General features: G+C 50.1%; 6 protein-coding genes across 6 annotated transcripts; 2 read left to right on the forward strand and 4 right to left on the reverse strand.

Moving 5' to 3' along the window:
• Positions 1–371: 371 nt before the first annotated feature.
• On the reverse strand, positions 372–2,347 carry DEU56DRAFT_910042 (uncharacterized protein; the record flags this gene model as incomplete). The annotated part of the gene is made up of 6 exons (XM_041357144.1): positions 372–644; positions 697–828; positions 880–948; positions 1,004–1,201; positions 1,251–1,277; positions 1,331–2,347. 6 exons carry the CDS (start codon positions 2,345–2,347, stop codon positions 372–374), a joined length of 1,716 nt encoding a protein of 571 aa, XP_041211098.1.
• Positions 2,348–4,788: 2,441 nt separating this feature from the next.
• DEU56DRAFT_180723 (uncharacterized protein) lies at positions 4,789–6,356 on the forward strand. The gene is made up of 4 exons (XM_041344942.1): positions 4,789–4,844; positions 4,905–5,576; positions 5,631–5,788; positions 5,847–6,356. Exons 2-4 carry the CDS (start codon positions 4,956–4,958, stop codon positions 6,259–6,261), a joined length of 1,194 nt encoding a protein of 397 aa, XP_041211099.1. The 5' UTR covers positions 4,789–4,844; positions 4,905–4,955; the 3' UTR covers positions 6,262–6,356.
• Positions 6,357–6,632: 276 nt separating this feature from the next.
• Positions 6,633–8,511, reverse strand: DEU56DRAFT_787780 (transcription initiation factor TFIID component TAF4 family-domain-containing protein). Its single transcript, XM_041352430.1, has 3 exons — positions 8,334–8,511; positions 7,940–8,275; positions 6,633–7,890 (listed from the first exon to the last, which is right to left on the reverse strand). Exons 2-3 carry the CDS (start codon positions 8,186–8,188, stop codon positions 6,970–6,972), a joined length of 1,170 nt encoding a protein of 389 aa, XP_041211100.1. The 5' UTR covers positions 8,189–8,275; positions 8,334–8,511; the 3' UTR covers positions 6,633–6,969.
• Positions 8,512–8,579: 68 nt separating this feature from the next.
• Positions 8,580–9,850, forward strand: DEU56DRAFT_787782 (ribosome biogenesis regulatory protein-domain-containing protein). The gene is made up of 5 exons (XM_041352431.1): positions 8,580–8,678; positions 8,726–8,821; positions 8,879–9,213; positions 9,266–9,501; positions 9,548–9,850. Exons 1-5 carry the CDS (start codon positions 8,638–8,640, stop codon positions 9,773–9,775), a joined length of 936 nt encoding a protein of 311 aa, XP_041211101.1. The 5' UTR covers positions 8,580–8,637; the 3' UTR covers positions 9,776–9,850.
• On the reverse strand, positions 9,851–11,274 carry DEU56DRAFT_787786 (cyclin-like protein). The gene is made up of 2 exons (XM_041352432.1): positions 10,800–11,274; positions 9,851–10,739 (listed from the first exon to the last, which is right to left on the reverse strand). Exons 1-2 carry the CDS (start codon positions 11,010–11,012, stop codon positions 9,906–9,908), a joined length of 1,047 nt encoding a protein of 348 aa, XP_041211102.1. The 5' UTR covers positions 11,013–11,274; the 3' UTR covers positions 9,851–9,905.
• A 96-nt stretch (positions 11,275–11,370) lies between these two features.
• Positions 11,371–14,570, reverse strand: DEU56DRAFT_787790 (uncharacterized protein). Its single transcript, XM_041352433.1, has 3 exons — positions 14,513–14,570; positions 14,382–14,454; positions 11,371–14,314 (listed from the first exon to the last, which is right to left on the reverse strand). The coding sequence occupies exon 3, from the start codon at positions 14,304–14,306 to the stop codon at positions 11,694–11,696; it is 2,613 nt and encodes an 870-aa protein (XP_041211103.1). The 5' UTR covers positions 14,307–14,314; positions 14,382–14,454; positions 14,513–14,570; the 3' UTR covers positions 11,371–11,693.
• Positions 14,571–14,583: the final 13 nt, after the last annotated feature.

Genomic DNA, 14,583 nt, shown 5'->3' on the forward strand with positions numbered 1-14,583 from the left:
TTGTCGAATCTCGATGGGTCGAATGGCCAACCAATGCTTGTTTGTTCTTGCTTGGTCTGGAAAATCTTGGCGCCAAACAACCATCGTTGGTGGTTAAAACGTTAATCCCTCTGGACTTCTGAGTCAAAACATTCCTCGGAGCCCACCGGACCGTCACTGGGACACCAGTGAATGAGTCCAACGGAGGATGCGATCGTATCCAGCACAAACTACACCTTATATTCATAATATTCGTACACCGCATCCGAGGAGCGACAATATATAACATAGCCACTCTACAAGCCGATTCGGTATGCATGTGGTATAGAAGTTTAAAACTATCAATTGAATTTGCAGTGAATCCAAGGGAAATCCAACAAACGTAGATTGAGCTAACTGCCACCGTGAGCTGGAGCACGGTTGCTTGTCGTTGCTCCATCCTGGCGGGGTATATCAACTCGCTCCAAACGCCATCGAGGAGGCGCCCTTAGTCTGCCATGAGACCAACAGGAATAGTAGCAGAGGAACGCCTTGCACCAATGCACGTCTGGCAGTGAATCGATGTCAGACGATTCAGTGTCCTGCGGCGCGCCAGGCTGCTGTCCAGATGGATGTCGGGTGTCGTCGACTTTCCTGTATTCGGGTAATTTGGCAGCAGCAAGCCGCTGTAGGGCATTGATTAGCGACCGGAACGGCCGTTAAGGGGATGCACCTTACAGTAAATTTCCGCCCGGCTGCAACTTCAACGACTGGTGGCCCATTGCTGTGTCTCGGCGTGAGGAAAGAAAGATGCTGTTGTAGGAACTGTGTAACTCCGTTCGAGGGGCTGGGCGGATAACTTATTTCGAACTGCAAAAATGCTCAGTCGTGCATTGCAAGTTTATTCAAGCAATGACTGACATTATCAAATTGAGTTGTCGCCTGTGCTGAGAGAGAGCGGTTAGGCGGTAAAGGGGATGTAGCAGGGAACTGCAGGGCGATCATCAAGTCAAAACTATGACAAAATTGAGATGAAGATACACACATCAAACGGATCGCGAGACTGATCATGCCGTACAGGAGGAGCTGCATTCGTGGGGGAAGACAATCGGAGAAACCTGCGGAGATGGTGAAGGAAAGTGGGTTGCTGCGAGTCTGTTGCAGGCAGGGGTTGTTGTAACCTAGGGGGAAAAGATATGGCAGGAAATGTCGCTGGGTTGCGGCGACGACGGGTTGCGTCAGACTGTAATAATTTATGTGAATCAACACAATAGAGAAAATATACGACATACTTCAAGTAACTCAAAGGTTGGATTAGTCTTCGAGAGAGTCTTAGTGCCCGGAAAATGTCTGAACGCTGATGAACACATACTTTGGAGAGGGCGTGACGTGCTTTCGGCATGAGCCCAATGCTAACAAGGATGTCGGGTGGAGTGTTGCATATATAGATCTTATAATCACCTTTGGACGATGTTGTGTGCGCTAGTTGCCGCGAGTTGGGTGAGAGGATTATGTGAGTGGGTTGTTGGACATCAAATGAAGCAAGGAGCTGGCGCGACTCAAAGGCCCATAGCTTGATGGTATCATCTGGAGAAGCACTAGCGAGGAGAGCGCCGTCAAAAGAAAGTGCTAGACCAGTGACAGGTTTGGTGTGCCCTGCGAAGGAAGTTCCTACAGTCTCGAGTGTCGATGCATTGAACTCGCTGATCCTTGTGGCGTCTGAGTTTACAAATGCAGTCAAGATGTTTTGGTTTTGGTGTGTCCAGAACACTGGCGCGGATGTGGTTTCGGGCCCACTGAAATTCCCTACTCTGACATCCAATGTCTGTGTTTTGACATCCCAGACCTCGAGCCACCTCCCCGTCCATGACTTCACTGCGAGTTTCTTCGAATCTGTCGATAATCGAACGGAACCCACCCAATCAACACTCCTGAAGGGACCGGCCATGAGTTCTCCGGTTTTCAAGCTCCATATTCGCGCTGTAACATCCCAAGACCCGCTCGCCAGTAATGTACAGTCCGCAGAGACATCAACGCAGGTGATCGACCCAGAGTGGCCTTCAAAGGATGTCACGATTCCCGTCTCAACCTTGCATGCTTTGAGCTCCACGCGACCAGACTCTCCTCCACCAGTTATAACCCATCGACCATCCCTTGATACCGCCACCGCGTGTACCTCCTCTTTACATACAATCCGCGCCTCCTTGATCTCCTTACCCTCCTGCAGATCCCATCTCCGAACAGTCTCGTCCGATGACCCGCTGATCATTCGCTTACCGTTCGGAAAGTAAGATATGGATGTAATAGGCAGGTTGCCCTTCAAGGCCATTACCGGAGTCAGCCCCATCCTAGTTGTCGCAGCAGGGGTTTGCGTTGATGTGGAAGCCATGGCCTGTGTCTGTGAAAGCAGCGTAATGTATTATGTACGTGCAGTGGATGCCTTCACAGGAGAGGGCTGAGAGAGCTGATGTTGAGATGGATTGTGCGTTCGCTCGAGGACGTTGCCCGCTGGGCCGATCGTCAGTCATCCGCGCAAGTTCAGACGAGATTTTAACGTTACCAAGTCTAGTGCGGTATTGAAAATGGGCCCGACTTACTCGAGAGCGTTTTGCCTGCTTGAAGTCGACCGTCAGTTCATCCGCACTGGAAGTTTAGATAAGATTTTGATATTACCCACGAGACCAGCAGGGAAGAAGAGAGCGCCGAACTCACCTGATGAATATAGCAAGAATATGGGCGTTTCTTTTTATACTATCCCACCAGTGTGTACTTTGCACGCATCCCTTGACTCTCTTCAGGGCAGCGGCTGCTGTGTATTGATGTTGCTAATATTCATCAGCATCTGCTCCTTGATTGCCTGCTCACAGCCAGCCCAAGTCTCCAGCTGCGTTGGGAAGTGTTCATCGATCATTTCCGTGTCATAGACTCACCTGTACTAAAGCCAAGTATGTCAGTGTATGCCGAAGCTGCAAGCTGCAAAGGGTGATATCGTAAACATAGACCATCCCGTTTCATGTAAAGTACTTAGGCGAGAGTTAAAAAATGGGCATCCGCTCCTGAGTTTATTTTATAATTAATTAATTAAATTCAACACTTACATTGATAAATTAGTTTACATAAGAAAACAAACAAGCCTCTACGAAGAATTGAGTGGCGATTCAATGCCTTGCATCAACCTTGGATGCGAGTTTTTCCGTTTAGATTCCTTCTACAAAGTCGACATTCGACCACGGAGAACATGGCCAGGCGATCGTCATCTGAATAGATGTCCACGTTGTGATATGTCATCATATAGTCCACCGACGGCAAAGTCTCTCCCCTTTCTCCTAAAGTTCAAACCCTTGTTCCATCCCCAGACTCCATGCTTGCGAAGTTCGACTGGGTCTCGTCTTCATCTGGTTGGACAAGGCCATATTGAACCAACGTCTGTAGTATCCACGAGGTTTGACTCGAGGGGAGGGGAGGGAAGGGCGCTGACGCTGACGCGTCGGCAAGGTGGTTGAAAAGCGATTATATAACCCACAACGAGATTGGCTTGTGCACCGAGCTGACGCCGACGTGCTCGATCTGAGCATTGCGTCTAGCACGGGAACCTTGGTGAGTATTTTGATTTGCATTTCGCCAGTCGGACCCTTTTTGAATGGGATGGAGTTTGTCTGGTCTGGTCTGCGCGTGATTAGTGACCCAGTGCGTGCCGAAAAATCCTTTTGATGAGGTTGTGTTTTGAAGAACACATCATTCTCCACGCGTCCTGACCTTGCAGGCGCTTAAAAATGTGCCACACGCGGGAAGGAAACATGTTGGCTACAGGCCCTTTATACTGCGTTTGTCCTTGTTTCACTGATGATATAACGCTTTGATACATCGTAGGAATGCCAAGAATACGGCGGGCAGACACCTACACAAATTTATTCCAACTCAATTCGAGTTGTTAAGTCAAGGACCAGCGCTAACCAAAATACCGCAGGTGCTCGGCGACCTCACATGACACTATAGCCGCGAGGCGATTCATGAGACTGAGTTCCTCATCGCGATTGACTTGATGGTGTGGCTCCCGGCTTGACCTTCGTTTGTATGGTCCTTTGTCGTGATCTGACATGTTCCACTTCACACACCACTTGTGCACACGGAGATCATGCGCCAGACTATTACGCGGGGTGCTCATTTGAGAGCACGATGACCGACTATCATGTGATAGAGAAGAGATGTGTTAATGTGTAAGGATCGCATTCGATGTCCGCGTGGACCTGTTCTTGGCTATCCAGAGACGCGATGCAAGTTGGACGCGTTGGACGCGCCCTTCTGTTGGTGGTTGGACGTGCGTATCTTTCGTTGGTTTCTATGAGCACGCGATCTCTCGTTCAATGTGTTTATATTGACAAATTTCGTCAATTAGATTTCAGAGTATGCAATTTTTGGGGCAGCATGTGGAGAAACCAACATCCATATACACGAAGGATATGCTCAGTCAAAGGAGAAAGTTTTCTAAAACTGGGATCCAGCGCGTCGCGTTCAGTGTTTGTTCATAAATTAACTTATTCCACTCTTCTCGACAATCCTCCTGATCGAACATCTTCACAGCCGTATGGGGGAATATCCGGGTGGCATGCGTGTTGTACCATTGTCAAATCTGGTCGGTGGAAGCATTCCTTTGTATAACACCAAGCTGTGCTCACTATGCCGCTTAGTCTGGGCGAAAGTTGTGGACGACAACGCAAAATAGGAAGTGATGTGTCCAAGACGCTTTGGAACGTCCACGAAATACTCGACGCTTTATACACATGTAGTCGGGTCCCAACAGTTTAAATACTGCCACTTGTGTCGCTCTACTCTACTGCAACACCCATCGCACTTTCCCTTCACATCTACCATCTAACTCGTGCATTGTGAGTTACTCTTGTATACTTGCTCCTCCTCCTGTTGTCACTCATCTTGTCCTATTATAGGATAAGGCCTGGCGCCATCAACAGTACATCTCAAGCATTCTATCATTGAATATGGACCACTACGCGACTCAAATGGGCCAAATTTCGATCCTAGGCCTGTCCCAAGATGAGCCTCGACTTCAACCTCAACCCCAACGTGCCGAACTTGTGCCTTTCGATATGTATGCCCATCCATCTCAGTACGCTCCACTTGTGCCGGCTCCGACAGCCTATGGAATGGCGACCACAGTGTTCAGTGCTAGTATGGCACAATGTGGACAACCTTCCCCCATGCCACATATGATGGGGCCTGCAGATGTTCCTCCCCCATTTGCATCGTCTTTTACCCAGCCTCCGATGATCCCAGGGCTACCGTACGGCCGATCCATCCCTCCTCCCTCTACGATTTATTTCCCCCAGCCTCAGATGGTCCCGGGGTCATCGTACGGCCACTACATCCCTCCTTATCAATCTTATGGTGGTTATACCCCAGGCCCACATGCTATGGGTGTAGCGCCGTCATACTATCCCTCCGCACCCTCCACGGTGAAATGCCTTGATGGCCAACACCTCGACCACGGACCCCTACAGAAAGCACGAGTAGCGAAGCGCAAGGCGGTGGATAGTGATTACGCGGGACGAGAGACTCGTACGAAACGCCTACGTATTGACTATGATATACCTCCCGAGCTTGTGAGTCCAATTTATTTATCGGTTGTTGCTATCCACTGACGGTTGTTTCGTCAGCAACCGGTCTTAGTGGACGGCGAGATCCGGTACAAATGCCTCCTTTTGCAGTGTCAAGATAAACGTGCAATGAAAAGAGGCAGTGTACCGAGGCATATCGGTTCGAATACGCACAAGGGCCAAGCCGGTCTGTTTCTATGCTCATACTGTAGCAAGGAGTAAGTACCATACGTCTTTCAAATGTGATTGTGGGGCTGATATAGTGATTCTTACTAGTTTAAGTCGTTCGGACTCTTTGAAGCGCCATTTCAAGTCTTGTCCCAAAACAAACACCTTCGCCTACGTCCCTCAAGAACCTGACGCTATTGCACCTGCCACCTTCGTTCCACAGCCCCCCATGCTCCAGGGGCCATTCACATTTCAGCCTGTTTGGGCCAGCCCTGCATTGGCCTCGGTTACCCCGGCTTCGGACGAGTCCTTGGGAGATTCTATCAACAATTTGGAGTTGGACGCAACTCCAGTGTGTCTTGATGACACTAATGATTCACCTTCGGGCAAGTTGTTTGAAATTGATGTCGACGCTTTTAATTGGGACTCAGGATATGAAACTGATGATTCGACTTCGGGCAAGTCATTGGAAGACCTGTTGAATGATTTGGATTGGACCAAGGTTCCAGGACACCTCCCTTAGACGAGATGCACGAGTTTGCATTGTCTCGTTTGAACTGCATAGCCGCAGTATTCATCGTTCATGGACTATGTATCACTTTGTTTGTCACTTATATTACTCAGTCGTATCTGCATGCAGCATCCTCCCACTCATTACATAGCATACTTATGTTATATATTGCTCGGTCGTATCTGCAGCATCCTTCACTCATTACATTTCACAGTACACTCGAGATATCCGGTTCTTATGGACTAATTCCAGTATGCACGAACGTATCAATGCCATTACTTTCTTTGACCATGAAACGAAACCGTCTGAGCATAAGGAATTCCGATGCAATTTATACCCCAAAGAAACTAGTACTAGTAGTAGGGAAACCGTGCATCTAGAGCGGGCCTGCTAGACTTGTACGAAAACATAGATGCCTTTCGTATGCCCGAAGCTGTGATCAAGTACTAGCGTTAAATCTCTCCCTAGCTTTTCTTATTAGATTCGCCACCACTCCATCCTGATGCTGTGCATATGAATTCATACTATGACCGCGTGCAATGATGATCTACAATCCCGCATCACCGGAATCAAATCATGCAAATCCCTGATCGGAGGTACGGAGTAGGCGTATTCAGTGGCTGTGTCTGCTTGAGGTCAGGTGCAGACACGAAACTGCTCAGAGAAAACAAACGACCAGCGATAACAAACGGTCTAAACAACACAAGCAAGTACAAACGGCTATGACCATCCACGAGCAGATCCACGACCTCCTCCATGACCCCTTTCCTTCTCAATGGCGAACATTGCGTCGCGCGTGGTGATTAACATTCGATCATCATCCTCTCCCGTTTGTGGTGATGTCGGACTGCCTTTCTTTCCCCCCATATATGGCCGCGCCCAGGATGTTGCTGCAGTTGTTGATGCTGCAGGAGCTGTGGTAGTCGCAGGGGTTGTGGTGGTGGCAGTACTTGGTTTAGTAGGAGAAGATGCCGTAGGCTTTGGTTTGGCACCAGCCGCAGGGGCATTTGCAGCGTTCAGCCATGAGTACTTCCCACCAAGTCCAGCAGCCTGACTTGCGACAGCGTTCGACATCTTTTTTCGCACATCTTCAGACATATTCCTCGCTGTTACACCAGGTCCCTCTTTCTTCTTCTTCTTCTTCGCACCTCCCTCCTCATCTCCGTCAACGGCCATAGCATTGCCACCTGAAGCCTGTGCAGCGAGGTTAGCAGCATGCGCAGCGGCGAGATCAGCGCGTTCTTTGCGCTCTCTTCGAACTTTCATCTCTTCCTCTCGCTCAATCTTTTCCAATGCAGCCAGTTGCTTAGCGACATCACTCTGCACGACTATGCTCCACATCGGCGTACCGTTATCGTACGGACATGCCGGGCGGTCAAACTGGGTATCCGTACGGTGGTTCGCTGCAGCAACCATCGCAGTAACGAGGTCTTGTAGGCGAGCACGGAGAGCGATAGCCAAGTAATTCACCGAATCTTCCGGGATTTTTGTCACCTTGTGTTCCGTGCCAATGGTGCGCATGGTGGCACCGAGGAAGCGTGTGTCGAAGGAAGGAGTAACTGGTTGTTTACGTGATCTGTCTTCGAAGGTCCGATATGACTGATGCGAGTCATGGGACCTCTGCAGACTTTCTTCCTCCGCCTACGGAATAGTTACTACCGAAACCAATACCTTGTCGGTAGAAACGCACCCGAAGATCAACACCCGCGCTCCCAAGAGCATCATTCAAAGTGGCAACGTCGGAGGTGTCCATCCCACTATTCGCATTTGCGGGCTGGGTAGCTGCTGCTGTTACAGGAGCTGCTGTTGAGGCCTGCGGCCTCTGGATTTGTTGTTGTTGCTGTTGTTGTTGAACATATGAGTAGTGCGAATACGCGGCTTGAGGATAATGGTGAGTGTACTGGTAAGAATATGGAGTTGTTCTGGATAAGATGGACATGTTAAGTATCCGAACGGAGAGGAACAAAGAGATGGCTTAACGTGGCGTGTTGAGATTGCTGCTGAAGCGCAGGATCAATTGGTATATCTAGGTCATAGAAAATAAATGTTGATGAACGCAGGGACATTTGGACAGTACTACATACGTGTGGTACCCCATTGTGCAGTATACGACGTCTGAGCGTGAGTTTGTGTGGGCGTTGGTGTCTTCGGAGCGTCGCTTTCAGTCTTCATGACCTGCCGTCTGACACAGAATCGGTGTAAAACTCTGCGAGATGTGCAAAGGGAGAGCTTGCTCAACGGGTGTCATGAACGTAAATGGCATGCAGGAAGGCATGCAGGATGTGTTGCGTTGTTTGGCTTTGTTGAAATCTAAAGCTTTTGCCCAACAAGTGCATAACACTGATCACTCAGTATTTTCTTGTCCATATTTACGCACGAAGTTCTGCAATGGACGTCTCAAATATCCTAGCATCTCATGCTGCAAAATTGTACGATTATTTTAGTCTGCATCACCGTCGCTTACCACATCCCATAGCCAATCTGTCACCGTCGAAAAAGAGACACCTCTCGACGTGGACACCGGCTTCCTGACTGTCACAGACCTCACCCCAATCGACGAGGATGATTACAAGTACGAACGATTGTCCATTTTCATTAAACGCAAACACATTCAACACATTTCTTCCAGATCAAATCTTGAAGAATACCTACAGTCAACTGCTCGAGATGGCATCCAGGCATTAATCGCAGCACTATATGCCCTGCCCACCCAACCATCACCAGATGGCCCACTCGCCCAACTTCCAGCACCGACAACACAACTCCCTCGTGCTAAACCCCTTCCCAAGCCTAAACCACCGACGAAATGGGAACGCTTCGCTGCTGCAAAAGGCATCCAGAAGCGTGTGCGTGAAAAGAAGGTGTGGGATGAAGAACGACAGGAGTGGGTTAACCGCTGGGGTAAAGACGGTAAAAATAAGGAAAAGGAGGAACAGTGGATTCATGAAGTCAAGGCTGATGCTCGTGCGTGTTATTGTTTTCATTGGGAATGAAACTCATCTAATCATCCTTTCAGCTGTGGACCATGATCCTGTCAAAGCCGCCCGCGATGCACGGACATCAAGAGTTGCCAAAAACGAGCGACAGCGGCTCCAAAATAATGCTCGTGCACAAACCACTGCTGGTGATCGGGAGGGCCGTAAAATGGATATCGAGAAGACTCTCGCTACCACTCGAATAAGTACTGCAAGCATGGGCAAATTTGACAAAAAGCTCGACGGAGAGAAGAAACTGAGAGGCGTCAAGCGCAAGGTAAGTCGGTTCTGCTTATTGTTGTGTGTTGACTCACTGTCCGTAGTTTGAGGCTGCAGAAACATCTGTGGAACAAGAAAAACAGGCATCACTTGCAGTGCTTTCGAAGTTGGACAGCGATGTAAAGAGAGCAAGAAAAGAGAAAGGCGGTGGCGATGGCGTTCTCAACGTACGGAAGGCAATACGGAATGTAAGCAAGGGCAGAGGTGGTGTTGCTCTCGCTCGCGAAGCCAACAGAAAAGGAGCGAAAGGCAAAAGAGGCGGCAAACGATAGTCAGTAAAAGTACTATATATTCTATGCTATCATTCATCAGCGTCGTCATATCAAATCATCACGCATATCGTTATAAGTACCACTGTCATTATCCGTAACAAATCGGTACACAAGGAGTGATTACGTCCTTTCACCGCTCAACAGGAAGCCTGTCCAAGTCAGCCCTCCCTTCTTTAATCCATTCCTCCTTCACCAATTTCTCCCTCTCCAGATAGTACAACCGATACACCAGCTTGATAGTGCCCTCACTGACACCAGCAACCACACTAATATCTCGAGAAGACTTGGGCTTCCCTAGTAAGTGGCAAGTAAAGTAAATCGCCCCGCCAGCGATAGAAACTGGACTACGACCATCCGCAACGCCGTGCTGACGAGCTGCAACAATAATATCACCGCAAATAGACTGGACATTGGCGGGAAGGTCAAGGTGGTTGCAGTAGCGAACAAGCAGGTTTTCGGGGCCAGTTGATGGGTTGCTCCCATTCGCATTAACCTGCGCGGTAGCTCCAGGCGACAAATTGAAAGCCTGCTCAAGTGCCTTGTAGCACTGTCCAAGTGTCTTCTTCGACACATGGGTCAAGTTACAAATCTCGCGGAATGTACGAGGTACGTGGGCTTGGCGGCACGCGATGAATATACACGCGGCAATCACAGCCTCAAGAGGTTTTCCACGAAGAAGCTTCTCCTCATCTGAGCGCTTGTATAGCTGTTTGGCAATATCGCTGATGGTTTTGGGAAGCGAGAACTGGTCGCACCAGCTGCCGATGTCGCGGAATGCGGTAAGAAGATTCCGCTCCGAGCGGGAATTCTGGGAGCGAGAAGCCGCACGTTGGAGCTCGCGTGCAATTCCTGTGCCGCCGTCACGGAAACTGATGAGCGTGTCCAATTGCTCTATACCCTCCAATAGAGGGTCCGACGCTGCACCGACACGGGAAGGGTCATCGCCTTCGTCGTTTGCGAACGTCTACACATGCAACAAGACGTGCAGGTTAATCGCAACGATAATGGAGACGACATGACTCACCCTCCATTCACTTCTTGTATCAACAATACGGTCACCCAGCACCAGTCCACAGCTCCCGCACACAAGATCTCCGCTCCCAAACTCTTCGACAATATTCGGATTTGGATCTCTGCACTCTGGGCAAATGAGACGCACGGCCAAGTCGGGGCCGAACGTGGGTTGTTGTGTTTTTTGGACTGCTGCTGCGAGTGGGAAAGGTTGAGCGAATGCCATCCTAATAACTGGCTGCGAGATCCCGTGTGCGGTTTCTGGGAGACTGGAGAGTGCGGTCTGAGCCGCGCTGAATACAACGAATGTGTTTCTTTCTAAAACGTATCTAATTATGGGAGTAAAATGGCTTTTTCACAAAACCAGGCATTAGCTCGTTGTTACATACCACTAGATTGAGAAATTCAGTCCACGATCTTCAATTTGACGAGCCTGACCAAAGCCCGTGGTAAGAGATGGTGGTGGTCTAGGACAAGAAGCTGCACTACTGGCCACATCCTGTGCCACGCAGTAAACAGGCTTGGATGACTAATAACAGCAAATATTGTTTCCGTATTTGGCATGTTATTGCCACGGCCTTATAGGAGCTAACTCATTGAAAGTGGGGAAGAGATCAAGCATTGCAAAGCAACACGCTACTAGCCTACATGAGTAAAATGTTCAAACAACAAGCCAATATCATATTCAAGACCCGAGAAGTATTGCAGTAAGAGAAAAACAAGTGAAACAGCATGAGTAAGGTAAGAAACGCATTGGAGCAATATGAAGTCTGTGAGGGTAACTGCTGAGGACGTCAAGATCGTGAGCAATGAAACGGTCGTGGATAGCGGTGTACGTTTGTATCCCAAAGCAAGAACAGAAGAACGAAAAACAACAGCAGAAAATATAACAACATGAGGATTAGTACTAATAGTAAACCGCCTGAGAAGCATGTGGGTCGGTGGGATACATCTCGTACTGTGGGACGTGAGACATGTCATAGTACTGGGAGTACCCGTAGGGCTCGGGATAGTAGTACGGCTGATGATATGGCGAGTATCCGTACAGGGTGGGCTCCATTGCCTGCTCCGGCATCGCCTGGTCATTGGCTTGGCTTGAGCTTGCATCATCCTGCGCGGAATGATCTGCAGATGACTGGTATGTCTGCGACTCAGTATTGGGACTGGCAGGACGCGAGGGCTCAAACGATGCTGCGCTCGTCCTCAAAGTGGAAGGTCGACGAGTACTCTTCAACTGCTTGAGCTCCGAATGAGAAGATGGCGATCGAATCTCAACGCGAGAACTCTGGCGAGGGAACGCGAAGAGCGGGTTACCAGTCGATGGGTCAATGTAACCATTAACAGGAGGTGTGTGAGACGGTGCAAGGAAATCTGGGGAGCTGGCGGAATGGTGATGCATAGGGGCATACGGGAGCCCTGGAGGTGTCATCATCCCATGCGCTAACGGGCGTGGTGTGTACATCGTCGGGTGTTGGAGATATACCGCTCGACCTGTGGCAATCTCATATGGCATACCGTGGTGGCCGATGGCAACGCCGGGTGGTAGAGGAGAACCATACCCATACGGCGATCCGTACGGAGGTGAGGGCTGCGTTGGCGGCGAGAACACAGTCTGCAGGGGTGGGGGCATTGATGGACGGACGGTATCAGAAGACTCCGGATTCGACGCGGGTTGCTCGATCTGAAGGAGAGCGGGTGCATTCTGGTCATACTGCTCCTGCAATATGCCGTTCGGCACATCTGCGGTCTCTTTGGCCTGCTGATCTGCGGCCGCACGCATCATTTGCTGCAGAAGCGGTGACGTGATATTCTCTTTCGGCGACATTGAGGCATCAGGTGATGAAGGAGCTGGTGCAGCAGGTTTGGGAGGCACATCATGTACTGACGTAGAAGGCTTGTGGTCATTGGCTGGAGGCGAAGATGATTGCGAATTTGGAATGGGCTGCCTTGGGGGCACGAGCCCTGGCCGAACTGTGAAAACATCTTCGATAGGAGGATCTGGAATAGTAGTAATAGTCTCAACAGCCTCAGGGGCTGGTTCAGATGCCTTCTCCTTCCCTGCCCTCTTGGGTAGGCGCACGATAAACGTCTTCTCACTCGCCTCTGAAGGTGCAGTCACAGATGGCGCAGGCTCTGCTGCTTGAGTGGTTCGAGCAGAGCTTCTGACAACCTTCCCTTCATTGCCAGAAAGCTTGACCCGATAGCCTGGACCTTGACCAGGACGAGGTTTCAAAGCAGGATCGAAATACAAGAAGCCCTCGTGTTGCTTTGTCCAAACACGCTCGGGCTTCATCGCGTACCACGTCCTGCCTGATGCAGCGGCAGCGGCAGCAGGAGGAATAAAGTGTGCTCCAGTTGACGAGGGGGAGAAACCGCCACGTGCAAAACCACCACGTCCACGGCTGGCGATAAATCCACCCCTGCCACGAAGTGGCAAGAAACCTCGTGTAGACCTTGCTGCTTGCTGCGGTTGGTGTGGTGCAGCCGTACGCCTCTTTTCATCTCGCTTCTTCATCTCCTCGAAACCGTCGTGGGTCCATAGCTGGTCAATAAGGGGGGGTTCAACTGGGGGTTTCTCTGTCTCTTGAGATCCAGAGGCTTCTGGTGTAGGGCGACTAGACTCTGGACCAGCAAAGGCTCCTCTGCCCCTACCGCGCACGAAACCTCCGGAAAACCCACCTCTTCCGCGACCCCTACCCTGCCAGCGTCCTCTCCACCACCCACTCAGACTCCTCAGGTCCTTATCCAACAACCGATCATCATGGCCCCAAAACTCACCAACGGTGGGAACATACGAGGGGTCTGCCTCTAGCCTCTGCTGATAGGCTTGACGAGCATTGTGTCCAGAAGGAGGCCTGGAGAACGAATTTCTGGATTGTTGTCGAGACGTCGATGCCTGGGGCTGATCATCTGCAGGCTCTGAAGCCTCTTCCTCAGTGTGAACAGGTGGGTGCTGAGGCGCGGTACCACGGTCAGACGAAGGCGCCGAGACTGCGCGCTTGGGCTGGGGACGCTTTGACGCTTTACTTGTTTTACGAGGGAGAGGGCCCGACAAAGTCTGTTGTGGGATAGAAGGGCTATTGAAATCTGCGAACTCTATAACTGGAAGTTCCGCAGGGCCATTGGCAGTTTCCTCAGCGACCATCTCCGACCAATTCCCAGCGCCACTGAAAAAAGGAGTAGAGTCGCCATCGATGTCTTTGGCTGATTGATGGTTGAGTGATGGGACATCCTCTGAGCTCTGTGTTGTATTGGGCGTTAGAATGTGTGAATGGCCGTTGAAAATAATGTCCTCTGAGGCAGGTTCTGTGTCGGAGTCGGTTTCAGTGGCAACTGAGGAACGATCATCATCGGACTCGGAGTCAGTTGCGGCCTCTCTTTCAAACTCCTCGTCACTCTCAAAATTGTTTCTCCCCCTTCCCCTGGGCTTGACCATGCGAGTCTTGCGAGGTTGTGGAGAAGACCGCGACTTTGCGGAGACATCTGCGCGGGGTACGGTAGAAGGTACAATAGCCGGCATATTAAGAACTGGTGGGAGAGACATGAGTGGCATTCATGAAGTCAAAAGCGTAAGGAAGTTTGTGAAGTGACTTACTTGCAAGTTGTGTGATATGAATGAAGTTGAGCTCTCAGAGTAGAAAAAACGGTGAAAAATCAGGGGGAAAAGCCTGTTATTTGAGGGATCGGTTATTGCGGGGAAACTGAAAGGGAGAAAGTAAGAATAACGTTGTGGAAGACCCGTCAAGTCGTAGTCTGCAGGCAAAGGCGTGTTGGAAGTATTTCACAAAGGCAAAACT

This window comes from Suillus clintonianus (genome assembly GCF_016758775.1).
Source record: "Suillus clintonianus strain FC179 chromosome Unknown DEU56scaffold_17, whole genome shotgun sequence".
Lineage (NCBI taxonomy): Eukaryota > Fungi > Basidiomycota > Agaricomycetes > Boletales > Suillaceae > Suillus > Suillus clintonianus.

Bases quoted from the DNA above. Each gene is read 5' to 3' on its own strand.
- DEU56DRAFT_787786 (XM_041352432.1), bottom strand. From the start codon at position 11,012: ATGGCATTCGCTCAACCTTTCCCACTCGCAGCAGCAGTCCAAAAAACA. The intron at 10,740-10,799 runs GTGAGTCATGTC...TTGCATGTGTAG, and splicing joins ATACAAGAAGTGAATGGAGG to ACGTTCGCAAACGACGAAGG.
- DEU56DRAFT_787790 (XM_041352433.1), bottom strand. From the start codon at position 14,306: ATGCCGGCTATTGTACCTTCTACCGTACCCCGCGCAGATGTCTCCGCA.
- DEU56DRAFT_787780 (XM_041352430.1), bottom strand. From the start codon at position 8,188: ATGTCCATCTTATCCAGAACAACTCCATATTCTTACCAGTACACTCAC. The intron at 7,891-7,939 runs GTGCGTTTCTAC...ACTATTCCGTAG, and splicing joins GCGCGGGTGTTGATCTTCGG to GCGGAGGAAGAAAGTCTGCA.
- DEU56DRAFT_180723 (XM_041344942.1), top strand. From the start codon at position 4,956: ATGGACCACTACGCGACTCAAATGGGCCAAATTTCGATCCTAGGCCTG. The intron at 5,577-5,630 runs GTGAGTCCAATT...TTGTTTCGTCAG, and splicing joins ATGATATACCTCCCGAGCTT to CAACCGGTCTTAGTGGACGG. The intron at 5,789-5,846 runs GTAAGTACCATA...GATTCTTACTAG, and splicing joins TGCTCATACTGTAGCAAGGA to TTTAAGTCGTTCGGACTCTT.
- DEU56DRAFT_787782 (XM_041352431.1), top strand. From the start codon at position 8,638: ATGGACGTCTCAAATATCCTAGCATCTCATGCTGCAAAATT. The intron at 8,679-8,725 runs GTACGATTATTT...CACATCCCATAG, and splicing joins GCATCTCATGCTGCAAAATT to CCAATCTGTCACCGTCGAAA. The intron at 8,822-8,878 runs GTACGAACGATT...CATTTCTTCCAG, and splicing joins ATCGACGAGGATGATTACAA to ATCAAATCTTGAAGAATACC.